Source organism: Haliaeetus albicilla, chromosome 10, assembly GCF_947461875.1.
Source record: "Haliaeetus albicilla chromosome 10, bHalAlb1.1, whole genome shotgun sequence".
In the NCBI taxonomy this organism is placed as follows: domain Eukaryota; kingdom Metazoa; phylum Chordata; class Aves; order Accipitriformes; family Accipitridae; genus Haliaeetus; species Haliaeetus albicilla.
In genome coordinates, this window is record NC_091492.1 from 25,768,558 (window position 1) to 25,781,846 (window position 13,289).

The 13,289-nt window shown below is 66.1% G+C and overlaps 2 protein-coding genes across 2 annotated transcripts; one reads left to right on the forward strand and one right to left on the reverse strand.

The window, feature by feature from the left end:
- Positions 1-2,480: 2,480 nt before the first annotated feature.
- Positions 2,481-3,150, forward strand: LOC138687156 (scale keratin-like). Its single transcript, XM_069793119.1, has one exon. It carries the CDS (start codon positions 2,481-2,483, stop codon positions 2,844-2,846), a length of 366 nt encoding a protein of 121 aa, XP_069649220.1. The 3' UTR covers positions 2,847-3,150.
- Positions 3,151-4,919: 1,769 nt separating this feature from the next.
- Positions 4,920-5,960, reverse strand: LOC138687157 (scale keratin-like). The gene has a single exon (XM_069793120.1). The coding sequence runs from the start codon at positions 5,745-5,747 to the stop codon at positions 5,382-5,384; it is 366 nt and encodes a 121-aa protein (XP_069649221.1). The 5' UTR covers positions 5,748-5,960; the 3' UTR covers positions 4,920-5,381.
- Positions 5,961-13,289: the final 7,329 nt, after the last annotated feature.

Consider the following 13,289-nt stretch of genomic DNA (forward strand, 5'->3'; position numbering starts at 1 on the left):
CCCGAGGACTTGGCCCATCAGCCTCGCAGGGCCTTTCGGGTCCACCTCCTGCCCCATCCGACAGCTGGGACGAGAGGGGAGGGGAGGGGAGGAGAGCAGAGGGCAGGAGAAGAGGGCAGGGAAGGGCTGAGGGTGGGTGGCACTGCCGGCTGCCCAGGCGTTGGCTGGGGCTGGCGATGCTCAGGTCTCCTCAGTGCCCCGTGCCCGCCAGCTCAGCCCTGCTTGGGTGGGGGTGTTGGCGTTTGGGCTGGGGGCAGCGCCTGGGGCTGAGCTGGGTCTAGCAGGGCCCACAGGTGTCCCACAGCTTCTTGCTGTAGCGGGGCAAGGCACAAGGGCTGCAGGCGGGAGAAGCGTAGGGTCTGCCAAAGGTGCAGAGGCCCCCCGAGCCCAGGGTGGCGCCGGCGCCGTAGAGGCCTCCCAGCCCAGGTTGCCCCCAAAGGCGGGTGCTCCGGAGGAGCCCACCACGGCTTGCTGGGGGAAGGAGCTGAGGATGGGGCCGGGAAGGTGACGACGACGGGGGGCGGCTGGATGAAGGCCGTCGAGTCGGGGCACTGCCGGGCGCACAGCTCGTTGCAGCTCTCGGCGATGGCTGGGGGACGGCGACGCCGGTTTTCGGTGGGCACAGGTCGTAGCAAGACATCTTTGCGCAGGATCGGACGGTGCTCTGCAAGAAGGCAGAGGTTGCAAGAGAGCAGCAGAGGCGAGCGCCCGAGGCGGAGGGGCCGGGGCCGGAGCAGGGGGCCGGGAGAGAAACGCTCACAGACTTACCCTGTTCCCAGAGGCAAAGGTGGCCAGAGCAGCGCTTGGGGGAGCCCTGGCAGAGGCAGAGCTTTTATAGCAGCCCCGCCATTGCTCAGCACCACCTGGGCCAGTCTGCAGAGGCGGCACTCCCTCCTGCCAGTGATGATGGGGCTGTCCAGCTCCTGCCCCTCCCTGAGTCAGCATCCCCTCGCCAGGCCAGCACCTGCCACTTCCGAGGCTTTCCTCCCCTTTCTGGTTCGAGGGCTAAATGATAGCAGGCATCTCCCTGCCGGGGTCTGCGCGCAGCGGGAGAGGGCTGTGCTTCCGCAGCTCCCCGCTGCCTGCCTCGTGCTCTGCCCGGGGAAGACACGTCTGCCCTGTGCCCGCAGCCAGGCTCTGCTGGGAGGAGAGACACCGCGAGCGCCGGCGGGGCCGAGCCAGCCGGGGGCTGCTGCGGTCATGCCACCAGGCAGAGTTCCCATCTCCCCAGCACCCCAAGGGCAGCCCCGGCCCAGCACCGTCCCCCAGCAATGGGGCTCCCGGGACACTTGCGAGGGGCTGGGGGAGGGCTGGCACGAGCCTGTGCCATGTGGGCCCAGGTGGGGTCTGTGCTCCTTGCACCACGCACCTCAGGGAAGAGCGCGAGGGGTTTTTCTCCCCCAGAATTGCAGAGGTCGATGGCTAACACCTTCAGGTGGATGGAGACCGGCTCCTTTGGGCTGCTGAGTGATGCATCGTGCTGAGCAGGCAGTGCCCGAGAGGAGTGCCTTTGATTTGGCATTTCGTAACCTCGCGCCTCTGCGGATAATAGCCACACGGCGCACGTCATGCGGTCACTGGCATGCGGGAGGCCTTTGCAAGGCCGCCTTCCTGGCCAGCACCAGGACCCTGGTCTTCCCTGCGGCTCTGCAAAGAAAGCAAGGGGCCGCCCGAGACCAAGCCCTTGGCAAGTGCTATGGCACGCAGGGCGCTCGCAGTCAGCCTTTGTCACGCTGCATGCCCTCTTACACACCGAGATAATGAAAAGACAGCTGGGCTCATTCGGCCCATTAGGTGGCAGCTGGCAAGCATCCAAGCGGGGTAATTGCAGGGGCTGATAGAGCAGGTTGGGGCTGGAGAGGAAACAGCATCAGCAAAGCAGCCCCATGCCACGCAGGGAGGAGGCAGGGGCTCGGCCGCTGCGGGCCACGTGCCCCCAGCGCGGCCAGCTCCTCCCCGCACTCGCCAGCCCGGCATAAAAGCGCTGCCCTCGGCAAGCGCTGGCATCCGCCGCTCCTGCCTCGCTCTGCTCAGGAACAGGGTAGGTGGGTGCCTGCAGCTCTCTGCCTCCTCTGGCAGGGGCTGGCGTGGGGACTCCGTGGCCAGGAGAGCACCGCTGGCCATGGGCGTGCTGGCAGCAGGCTTGGAGGGCCAGGGCGGGCTGAGTGGCGGAGGGAGGAGGAAGGAGCCCCGTGGCCCAGACGCGCAGAGCCAGGCCTTGCACAGGCTCTCGGGGAGGGCTTGCGTGCCCTCTGCGTGCAGAGAGGGCAAGGCAAGGGGTGCGGAGAGCAGGGCGCTGAGGGGGGCTGGCTGGGCAAAGAGCAAGCGGCAGGCAGTGCGGGCAAGGTGGCGGCTCTGGCCCCTCCAGCTCCAGGGCAGCCCTGGGAACAGGGCACTGCTCGGCCACGGGATCTCCTCCCTCGCTCATGACACCTGTCCTTGGGTCCCGCGTGTTTCAGGCTCAGCTCTCTCGCACAAAGATGTCTTGCTACGACCTGTGCCCACCGAAAACCGGCGTCGCCGTCCCCCAGCCCATCGCCGAGAGCTGCAACGAGCTGTGCGCCCGGCAGTGCCCCGACTCGACGGCCTTCATCCAGCCGCCCCCCGTCGTCGTCACCTTCCCCGGCCCCATCCTCAGCTCCTTCCCCCAGCAAGCCGTGGTGGGCTCCTCCGGAGCACCCGCCTTTGGGGGCAACCTGGGGCTGGGAGGCCTCTACGGCGCCGGCGCCACCCTGGGCTCGGGGGGCCTCTGCACCTTTGGCAGACCCTACGCTTCTCCCGCCTGCAGCCCTTGTGCCTTGCCCCGCTACAGCAAGAAGCTGTGGGACACCTGTGGGCCCTGCTAGACCCAGCCCCAGAGCCCCCAGAGACCCTGGGCCTCCTCAGCCTCACACCTCCTCTCCTTTCTCCCCTCCGTCCCCTCTCTCCATCTTGCCTCTCCTCCTTGCTCCTGCCCATGCCCAGGTGCATGGTGCAACTCCACCATCGTCCCACAGGGCACTTGCTTGTCTCCACAACAGCCACCGCCTGGGAGAAGCCTGAAGGAACACCTCTCTTGAAGCCCGGGGTGACAACCTGCCTGCCTCTGCCTTGTGTGTCTTTCTGCAGTGGGTGCTTTCCTGCACTGCAATAAAGCAAGCCTGCATCCAACACCTGCCTCTCTGCCTTTCCTTTCAAGGCCTAGCGTGGGCTGCAGGGCTCCCTCGCCCTGCACGTGTCCCCCTCCAGCCGGGCCAGGGCAGGCTCAGCCCCAGCAGAGCCCGGCTGAGCTGCCTTTTGGGAGACCCCCCACACACGGTCCCGCGGCTGAGCTCCAAGGGCCCTGCCTGAACGCAGGTGGCTCCCCTGCCTGCACGACATGCAGCCCTGGGGTGTTTGCAGGCCTCCAGCCTCCCTGCGCGTGAGCACGGCTGCCCCAGGGGATGGGAGCCAGCCAGGAGCAATTCCTGCCGCAGCTCCAGACCTTTGTGCCTCCTTGGCTCAGCTTGAGGCCCTGGGAGAAAAAGGAAACGGGAGGCTTCCCATTCCCTTCCTCTTCCCTAACAACGTCCAGTGCCCTTTCCTCTTCTTTGTACCCTTTTGCTACTTTCTTTTCGCTTCTCCCCCTTCTTCTTCTCCTTCCCCTTCTCCCTCCCTTTCCTCTTTCCCCACCGCTTCTCCCTCCCCTTCCCGTGCCTCTTCTCCTCCTCCTTTCCCTTCCTCTTCCCTTCTTTTTCTACTCCCCCTTCCCCTTCCTCATCCTATTTCCCTTCCCCTTCCACTCCACTCTCCCCTTCCCTCTCCTCCTTCACCTTCCCTTTCCCCTTCCACTTCCCCATCCCCAGCACAGACCAACACACGCCGTGCTCCTCGGTTCTCTGCCGCAGACGCCAGATCACAGAAAACACAGCCTGGCTCTTGTGGCAGGAGCCTTTGCAGGGCATCTTGTCATGCTGCCCCCTCAAGCAGGGTCACCCCGAGCCGGCTGCCCAGCGCCGTGGCCACACGGCTTTTGCACGTCTCCAAGGACGCAGACTCCACAACCTCCCGGGCCAACTTGTGCCAGGGCTCGTTCACCCTCACAGTGGAAAAAGGGCTTTGGGATGTTGAGGCGGAGCCTCCCGTCTTTCAGCTGGTGCCCATTGTCTCTTGTCCTGGCACTGGACACCTCTGAAAAGAGCCTGGCTCCATCTTCCTGATGCCTTCCCTTCAGCCAGGGGTGCACATTGATGAGACGCTCCCCCCACCCCACCCCGAGCCTCCTCAGCACCAAGAGGAACAGTCCCATCTCTCTGAGGCTCTCCCCAGAGGACACGTGCTCCCTGTCCCTTCGGCAGCTGTGTGCGGCACTTTGCTGGACTCTCTCCTGTAGCCCCACATCTCTCCCGTGCTGGGGAGCCCAGCACTGGACACAGCAGCCCAGGGGTGGCCTCGCCAGTGCTGAGTGGAGGCCAAGGATCCCCTCCCTCCACCTCCTCCGCATGCAGCCCAGGACACCGCCGGCTGCCTCTGCCCCAACGCACGTTGCCGGCTCATGCTCAGCTTGGCGTCCACCAGCACCCCCAGGGCCTTTCCTGACAAGCTGCTCTCCAGCAATCGACGGCCATTTCCCAGGCACGGGGTTTAACACTGGCTCTCCTCCGGCCTCCTCTGTGCAGACGCCCGGAGATGCTGCCCTGCTTCTGCGGAGCAGCGGGACCTGGCGGAGCTGCTGCCGCCGCTCCCGGGCTGAGAAGACCGGGCAAGGGAGCACTGCCAGCGCCTGTCCTGCCTTCTGCCCTTTCCCCAGCTCCTGCAAGGCCCACCAAAAGGCTCTCTCTCCTCTGCCTGCTGCCTGCATCCTCCCTCTCCCAACACCACCCACCCTCCCCTTGCCCAGGCATCCGAGGACCACTACTTGCCCTCCCACGGCTGCCGGGGTCTTCCCAACATGGGACATGGAGGGAGGGAGACATGACTTGAATGCAGGAAAGCTTTATTGTGCCCAGAGGAGCAGGAGAGACTGTCAGAGAGACGGTGGGCAGGACCCAGAGAGGCCGGTTGCCACGTGTTGGGGGAAGCAGAGGGATCTTCCCCAGGGCATCGCTTCTCGCTCCAGATGCCCCCTTGGCGCGGCATCCCAGATCCCGAGGACTTGGCCCATCAGCCTCGCAGGGCCTTTCGGGTCCACCTCCTGCCCCATCCGACAGCTGGGACGAGAGGGGAGGGGAGGGGAGGAGAGCAGAGGGCAGGAGAAGAGGGCAGGGAAGGGCTGAGGGTGGGTGGCACTGCCGGCTGCCCAGGCGTTGGCTGGGGCTGGCGATGCTCAGGTCTCCTCAGTGCCCCGTGCCCGCCAGCTCAGCCCTGCTTGGGTGGGGGTGTTGGCGTTTGGGCTGGGGGCAGCGCCTGGGGCTGAGCTGGGTCTAGCAGGGCCCACAGGTGTCCCACAGCTTCTTGCTGTAGCGGGGCAAGGCACAAGGGCTGCAGGCGGGAGAAGCGTAGGGTCTGCCAAAGGTGCAGAGGCCCCCCGAGCCCAGGGTGGCGCCGGCGCCGTAGAGGCCTCCCAGCCCCAGGTTGCCCCCAAAGGCGGGTGCTCCGGAGGAGCCCACCACGGCTTGCTGGGGGAAGGAGCTGAGGATGGGGCCGGGGAAGGTGACGACGACGGGGGGCGGCTGGATGAAGGCCGTCGAGTCGGGGCACTGCCGGGCGCACAGCTCGTTGCAGCTCTCGGCGATGGGCTGGGGGACGGCGACGCCGGTTTTCGGTGGGCACAGGTCGTAGCAAGACATCTTTGCGCAGGATCGGACGGTGCTCTGCAAGAAGGCAGAGGTTGCAAGAGAGCAGCAGAGGCGAGCGCCCGAGGCGGAGGGGCCGGGGCCGGAGCAGGGGGCCGGGAGGAGAAACGCTCACAGACTTACCCTGTTCCCAGAGGCAAAGGTGGCCAGAGCAGCGCTTGGGGGAGCCTGGCAGAGGCAGAGCTTTTATAGCAGCCCCGCCATTGCTCAGCACCACCTGGGCCAGTCTGCAGAGGCGGCACTCCCTCCTGCCAGTGATGATGGGGCTGTCCAGCTCCTGCCCCTCCCTGAGTCAGCATCCCCTCGCCAGGCCAGCACCTGCCACTTCCGAGGCTTTCCTCCCCTTTCTGGTTCGAGGGCTAAATGATAGCAGGCATCTCCCTGCCGGGGTCTGCGCGCAGCGGGAGAGGGCTGTGCTTCCGCAGCTCCCCGCTGCCTGCCTCGTGCTCTGCCCGGGGAAGACACGTCTGCCCTGTGCCCGCAGCCAGGCTCTGCTGGGAGGAGAGACACCGCGAGCGCCGGCGGGCCGAGCCAGCCGGGGGCTGCTGCGGTCATGCCACCAGGCAGAGTTCCCATCTCCCCAGCACCCCAAGGGCAGCCCCGGCCCAGCACCGTCCCCCAGCAATGGGGCTCCCGGGACACTTGCGAGGGGCTGGGGGAGGGCTGGCACGAGCCTGTGCCATGTGGGCCCAGGTGGGGTCTGTGCTCCTTGCACCACGCACCTCAGGGAAGAGCGCGAGGGGTTTTTCTCCCCAGAATTGCAGAGGTCGATGGCTAACACCTTCAGGTGGATGGAGACCGGCTCCTTTGGGCTGCTGAGTGATGCATCGTGCTGAGCAGGCAGTGCCCGAGAGGAGTGCCTTTGATTTGGCATTTCGTAACCTCGCGCCTCTGCGGATAATAGCCACACGGCGCACGTCATGCGGTCACTGGCATGCGGGAGGCCTTTGCAAGGCCGCCTTCCTGGCCAGCACCAGGACCCTGGTCTTCCCTGCGGCTCTGCAAAGAAAGCAAGGGGCCGCCCCGAGACCAAGCCCTTGGGCAAGTGCTATGGCACGCAGGGCGCTCGCAGTCAGCCTTTGTCACGCTGCATGCCCTCTTACACACCGAGATAATGAAAAGACAGCTGGCTCATTCGGCCCATTAGGTGGCAGCTGGCAAGCATCCAAGCGGGGTAATTGCAGGGGCTGATAGAGCAGGTTGGGGCTGGAGAGGAAACAGCATCAGCAAAGCAGCCCCATGCCACGCAGGGAGGAGGCAGGGGCTCGGCCGCTGCGGGCCACGTGCCCCCAGCGCGGCCAGCTCCTCCCCGCACTCGCCAGCCCGGCATAAAAGCGCTGCCCTCGGCAAGCGCTGGCATCCGCCGCTCCTGCCTCGCTCTGCTCAGGAACAGGGTAGGTGGGTGCCTGCAGCTCTCTGCCTCCTCTGGCAGGGGCTGGCGTGGGGACTCCGTGGCCAGGAGAGCACCGCTGGCCATGGGCGTGCTGGCAGCAGGCTTGGAGGGCCAGGGCGGGCTGAGTGGCGGAGGGAGGAGGAAGGAGCCCCGTGGCCCAGACGCGCAGAGCCAGGCCTTGCACAGGCTCTCGGGGAGGGCTTGCGTGCCCTCTGCGTGCAGAGAGGGCAAGGCAAGGGGTGCGGAGAGCAGGGCGCTGAGGGGGGCTGGCTGGGCAAAGAGCAAGCGGCAGGCAGTGCGGGCAAGGTGGCGGCTCTGGCCCCTCCAGCTCCAGGGCAGCCCTGGGAACAGGGCACTGCTCGGCCACGGGATCTCCTCCTCGCTCATGACACCTGTCCTTGGGTCCCGCGTGTTTCAGGCTCAGCTCTCTCGCACAAAGATGTCTTGCTACGACCTGTGCCCACCGAAAACCGGCGTCGCCGTCCCCCAGCCCATCGCCGAGAGCTGCAACGAGCTGTGCGCCCGGCAGTGCCCCGACTCGACGGCCTTCATCCAGCCGCCCCCCGTCGTCGTCACCTTCCCCGGCCCCATCCTCAGCTCCTTCCCCCAGCAAAAGCCGTGGTGGGCTCCTCCGGAGCACCCGCCTTTGGGGGCAACCTGGGGCTGGAGGCCTCTACGGCGCCGGCGCCACCCTGGGCTCGGGGGGCCTCTGCACCTTTGGCAGACCCTACGCTTCTCCCGCCTGCAGCCCTTGTGCCTTGCCCCGCTACAGCAAGAAGCTGTGGGACACCTGTGGGCCCTGCTAGACCCAGCCCCAGAGCCCCCAGAGACCCTGGGCCTCCTCAGCCTCACACCTCCTCTCCTTTCTCCCCTCCGTCCCTCTCTCCATCTTGCCTCTCCTCCTTGCTCCTGCCCATGCCCAGGTGCATGGTGCAACTCCACCATCGTCCCACAGGGCACTTGCTTGTCTCCACAACAGCCACCGCCTGGGAGAAGCCTGAAGGAACACCTCTCTTGAAGCCCGGGGTGACAACCTGCCTGCCTCTGCCTTGTGTGTCTTTCTGCAGTGGGTGCTTTCCTGCACTGCAATAAAGCAAGCCTGCATCCAACACCTGCCTCTCTGCCTTTCCTTTCAAGGCCTAGCGTGGGCTGCAGGGCTCCCTCGCCCTGCACGTGTCCCCCTCCAGCCGGGCCAGGGCAGGCTCAGCCCCAGCAGAGCCCGGCTGAGCTGCCTTTTGGGAGACCCCCCACACACGGTCCCGCGGCTGAGCTCCAAGGGCCCTGCCTGAACGCAGGTGGCTCCCCTGCCTGCACGACATGCAGCCCTGGGGTGTTTGCAGGCCTCCAGCCTCCCTGCGCGTGAGCACGGCTGCCCCAGGGGATGGGAGCCAGCCAGGAGCAATTCCTGCCGCAGCTCCAGACCTTTGTGCCTCCTTGGCTCAGCTTGAGGCCCTGGGAGAAAAAGGAAACGGGAGGCTTCCCATTCCCTTCCTCTTCCCTAACAACGTCCAGTGCCCTTTCCTCTTCTTTGTACCCTTTTGCTACTTTCTTTTCGCTTCTCCCCCTTCTTCTTCTCCTTCCCTTCTCCCTCCCTTTCCTCTTTCCCCACCGCTTCTCCCTCCCCTTCCCGTGCCTCTTCTCCTCCTCCTTTCCCTTCCTCTTCCCTTCTTTTTCTACTCCCCCTTCCCCTTCCTCATCCTATTTCCCTTCCCCTTCCACTCCACTCTCCCCTTCCCTCTCCTCCTTCACCTTCCCTTTCCCCTTCCACTTCCCCATCCCCAGCACAGACCAACACACGCCGTGCTCCTCGGTTCTCTGCCGCAGACGCCAGATCACAGAAAACACAGCCTGGCTCTTGTGGCAGGAGCCTTTGCAGGGCATCTTGTCATGCTGCCCCCTCAAGCAGGGTCACCCCGAGCCGGCTGCCCAGCGCCGTGGCCACACGGCTTTTGCACGTCTCCAAGGACGCAGACTCCACAACCTCCCGGGCCAACTTGTGCCAGGGCTCGTTCACCCTCACAGTGGAAAAAGGGCTTTGGGATGTTGAGGCGGAGCCTCCCGTCTTTCAGCTGGTGCCCATTGTCTCTTGTCCTGGCACTGGACACCTCTGAAAAGAGCCTGGCTCCATCTTCCTGATGCCTTCCCTTCAGCCAGGGGTGCACATTGATGAGACGCTCCCCCCACCCCACCCCGAGCCTCCTCAGCACCAAGAGGAACAGTCCCATCTCTCTGAGGCTCTCCCCAGAGGACACGTGCTCCCTGTCCCTTCGGCAGCTGTGTGCGGCACTTTGCTGGACTCTCTCCTGTAGCCCCACATCTCTCCCGTGCTGGGGAGCCCAGCACTGGACACAGCAGCCCAGGGGTGGCCTCGCCAGTGCTGAGTGGAGGCCAAGGATCCCCTCCCTCCACCTCCTCCGCATGCAGCCCAGGACACCGCCGGCTGCCTCTGCCCCAACGCACGTTGCCGGCTCATGCTCAGCTTGGCGTCCACCAGCACCCCCAGGGCCTTTCCTGACAAGCTGCTCTCCAGCAATCGACGGCCATTTCCCAGGCACGGGGTTTAACACTGGCTCTCCTCCAGCCTCCTCTGTGCAGACGCCCGGAGATGCTGCCCTGCTTCTGCGGAGCAGCGGGACCTGGCGGAGCTGCTGCCGCCGCTCCCGGGCTGAGAAGACCGGGCAAGGGAGCACTGCCAGCGCCTGTCCTGCCTTCTGCCCTTTCCCCAGCTCCTGCAAGGCCCACCAAAAGGCTCTCTCTCCTCTGCCTGCTGCCTGCATCCTCCCTCTCCCAACACCACCCACCCTCCCCTTGCCCAGGCATCCGAGGACCACTACTTGCCCTCCCACGGCTGCCGGGGTCTTCCCAACATGGGACATGGAGGGAGGGAGACATGACTTGAATGCAGGAAAGCTTTATTGTGCCCAGAGGAGCAGGAGAGACTGTCAGAGAGACGGTGGGCAGGACCCAGAGAGGCCGGTTGCCACGTGTTGGGGGAAGCAGAGGGATCTTCCCCAGGGCATCGCTTCTCGCTCCAGATGCCCCCTTGGCGCGGCATCCCAGATCCCGAGGACTTGGCCCATCAGCCTCGCAGGGCCTTTCGGGTCCACCTCCTGCCCCATCCGACAGCTGGGACGAGAGGGGAGGGGAGGGGAGGAGAGCAGAGGGCAGGAGAAGAGGGCAGGGAAGGGCTGAGGGTGGGTGGCACTGCCGGCTGCCCAGGCGTTGGCTGGGGCTGGCGATGCTCAGGTCTCCTCAGTGCCCCGTGCCCGCCAGCTCAGCCCTGCTTGGGTGGGGGTGTTGGCGTTTGGGCTGGGGGCAGCGCCTGGGGCTGAGCTGGGTCTAGCAGGGCCCACAGGTGTCCCACAGCTTCTTGCTGTAGCGGGGCAAGGCACAAGGGCTGCAGGCGGGAGAAGCGTAGGGTCTGCCAAAGGTGCAGAGGCCCCCCGAGCCCAGGGTGGCGCCGGCGCCGTAGAGGCCTCCCAGCCCCAGGTTGCCCCCAAAGGCGGGTGCTCCGGAGGAGCCCACCACGGCTTGCTGGGGGAAGGAGCTGAGGATGGGGCCGGGGAAGGTGACGACGACGGGGGGGCGGCTGGATGAAGGCCGTCGAGTCGGGGCACTGCCGGGCGCACAGCTCGTTGCAGCTCTCGGCGATGGGCTGGGGGACGGCGACGCCGGTTTTCGGTGGGCACAGGTCGTAGCAAGACATCTTTGCGCAGGATCGGACGGTGCTCTGCAAGAAGGCAGAGGTTGCAAGAGAGCAGCAGAGGCGAGCGCCCGAGGCGGAGGGGCCGGGGCCGGAGCAGGGGGCCGGGAGGAGAAACGCTCACAGACTTACCCTGTTCCCAGAGGCAAAGGTGGCCAGAGCAGCGCTTGGGGGAGCCTGGCAGAGGCAGAGCTTTTATAGCAGCCCCGCCATTGCTCAGCACCACCTGGGCCAGTCTGCAGAGGCGGCACTCCCTCCTGCCAGTGATGATGGGGCTGTCCAGCTCCTGCCCCTCCCTGAGTCAGCATCCCCTCGCCAGGCCAGCACCTGCCACTTCCGAGGCTTTCCTCCCCTTTCTGGTTCGAGGGCTAAATGATAGCAGGCATCTCCCTGCCGGGGTCTGCGCGCAGCGGGAGAGGGCTGTGCTTCCGCAGCTCCCCGCTGCCTGCCTCGTGCTCTGCCCGGGGAAGACACGTCTGCCCTGTGCCCGCAGCCAGGCTCTGCTGGGAGGAGAGACACCGCGAGCGCCGGCGGGGCCGAGCCAGCCGGGGGGCTGCTGCGGTCATGCCACCAGGCAGAGTTCCCATCTCCCCAGCACCCCAAGGGCAGCCCCGGCCCAGCACCGTCCCCCAGCAATGGGGCTCCCGGGACACTTGCGAGGGGCTGGGGGAGGGCTGGCACGAGCCTGTGCCATGTGGGGCCCAGGTGGGGTCTGTGCTCCTTGCACCACGCACCTCAGGGAAGAGCGCGAGGGGTTTTTCTCCCCCCAGAATTGCAGAGGTCGATGGCTAACACCTTCAGGTGGATGGAGACCGGCTCCTTTGGGCTGCTGAGTGATGCATCGTGCTGAGCAGGCAGTGCCCGAGAGGAGTGCCTTTGATTTGGCATTTCGTAACCTCGCGCCTCTGCGGATAATAGCCACACGGCGCACGTCATGCGGTCACTGGCATGCGGGAGGCCTTTGCAAGGCCGCCTTCCTGGCCAGCACCAGGACCCTGGTCTTCCCTGCGGCTCTGCAAAGAAAGCAAGGGGCCGCCCCGAGACCAAGCCCTTGGGCAAGTGCTATGGCACGCAGGGCGCTCGCAGTCAGCCTTTGTCACGCTGCATGCCCTCTTACACACCGAGATAATGAAAAGACAGCTGGGCTCATTCGGCCCATTAGGTGGCAGCTGGCAAGCATCCAAGCGGGGTAATTGCAGGGGCTGATAGAGCAGGTTGGGGCTGGAGAGGAAACAGCATCAGCAAAGCAGCCCATGCCACGCAGGGAGGAGGCAGGGGCTCGGCCGCTGCGGGCCACGTGCCCCCAGCGCGGCCAGCTCCTCCCCGCACTCGCCAGCCCGGCATAAAAGCGCTGCCCTCGGCAAGCGCTGGCATCCGCCGCTCCTGCCTCGCTCTGCTCAGGAACAGGGTAGGTGGGTGCCTGCAGCTCTCTGCCTCCTCTGGCAGGGGCTGGCGTGGGGACTCCGTGGCCAGGAGAGCACCGCTGGCCATGGGCGTGCTGGCAGCAGGCTTGGAGGGCCAGGGCGGGCTGAGTGGCGGAGGGAGGAGGAAGGAGCCCCGTGGCCCAGACGCGCAGAGCCAGGCCTTGCACAGGCTCTCGGGGAGGGCTTGCGTGCCCTCTGCGTGCAGAGAGGGCAAGGCAAGGGGTGCGGAGAGCAGGGCGCTGAGGGGGGCTGGCTGGGCAAAGAGCAAGCGGCAGGCAGTGCGGGCAAGGTGGCGGCTCTGGCCCCTCCAGCTCCAGGGCAGCCCTGGGAACAGGGCACTGCTCGGCCACGGGATCTCCTCCTCGCTCATGACACCTGTCCTTGGGTCCCGCGTGTTTCAGGCTCAGCTCTCTCGCACAAAGATGTCTTGCTACGACCTGTGCCCACCGAAAACCGGCGTCGCCGTCCCCCAGCCCATCGCCGAGAGCTGCAACGAGCTGTGCGCCCGGCAGTGCCCCGACTCGACGGCCTTCATCCAGCCGCCCCCCGTCGTCGTCACCTTCCCCGGCCCCATCCTCAGCTCCTTCCCCCAGCAAGCCGTGGTGGGCTCCTCCGGAGCACCCGCCTTTGGGGGCAACCTGGGGCTGGGAGGCCTCTACGGCGCCGGCGCCACCCTGGGCTCGGGGGGCCTCTGCACCTTTGGCAGACCCTACGCTTCTCCCGCCTGCAGCCCTTGTGCCTTGCCCCGCTACAGCAAGAAGCTGTGGGACACCTGTGGGGCCCTGCTAGACCCAGCCCCAGAGCCCCCAGAGACCCTGGGGCCTCCTCAGCCTCACACCTCCTCTCCTTTCTCCCCTCCGTCCCCTCTCTCCATCTTGCCTCTCCTCCTTGCTCCTGCCCATGCCCAGGTGCATGGTGCAACTCCACCATCGTCCCACAGGGCACTTGCTTGTCTCCACAACAGCCACCGCCTGGGAGAAGCCTGAAGGAACACCTCTCTTGAAGCCCGGGGTGAC

Bases quoted from the DNA above. Each gene is read 5' to 3' on its own strand.
- LOC138687157 (XM_069793120.1), bottom strand. From the start codon at position 5,747: ATGTCTTGCTACGACCTGTGCCCACCGAAAACCGGCGTCGCCGTCCCC.
- LOC138687156 (XM_069793119.1), top strand. From the start codon at position 2,481: ATGTCTTGCTACGACCTGTGCCCACCGAAAACCGGCGTCGCCGTCCCC.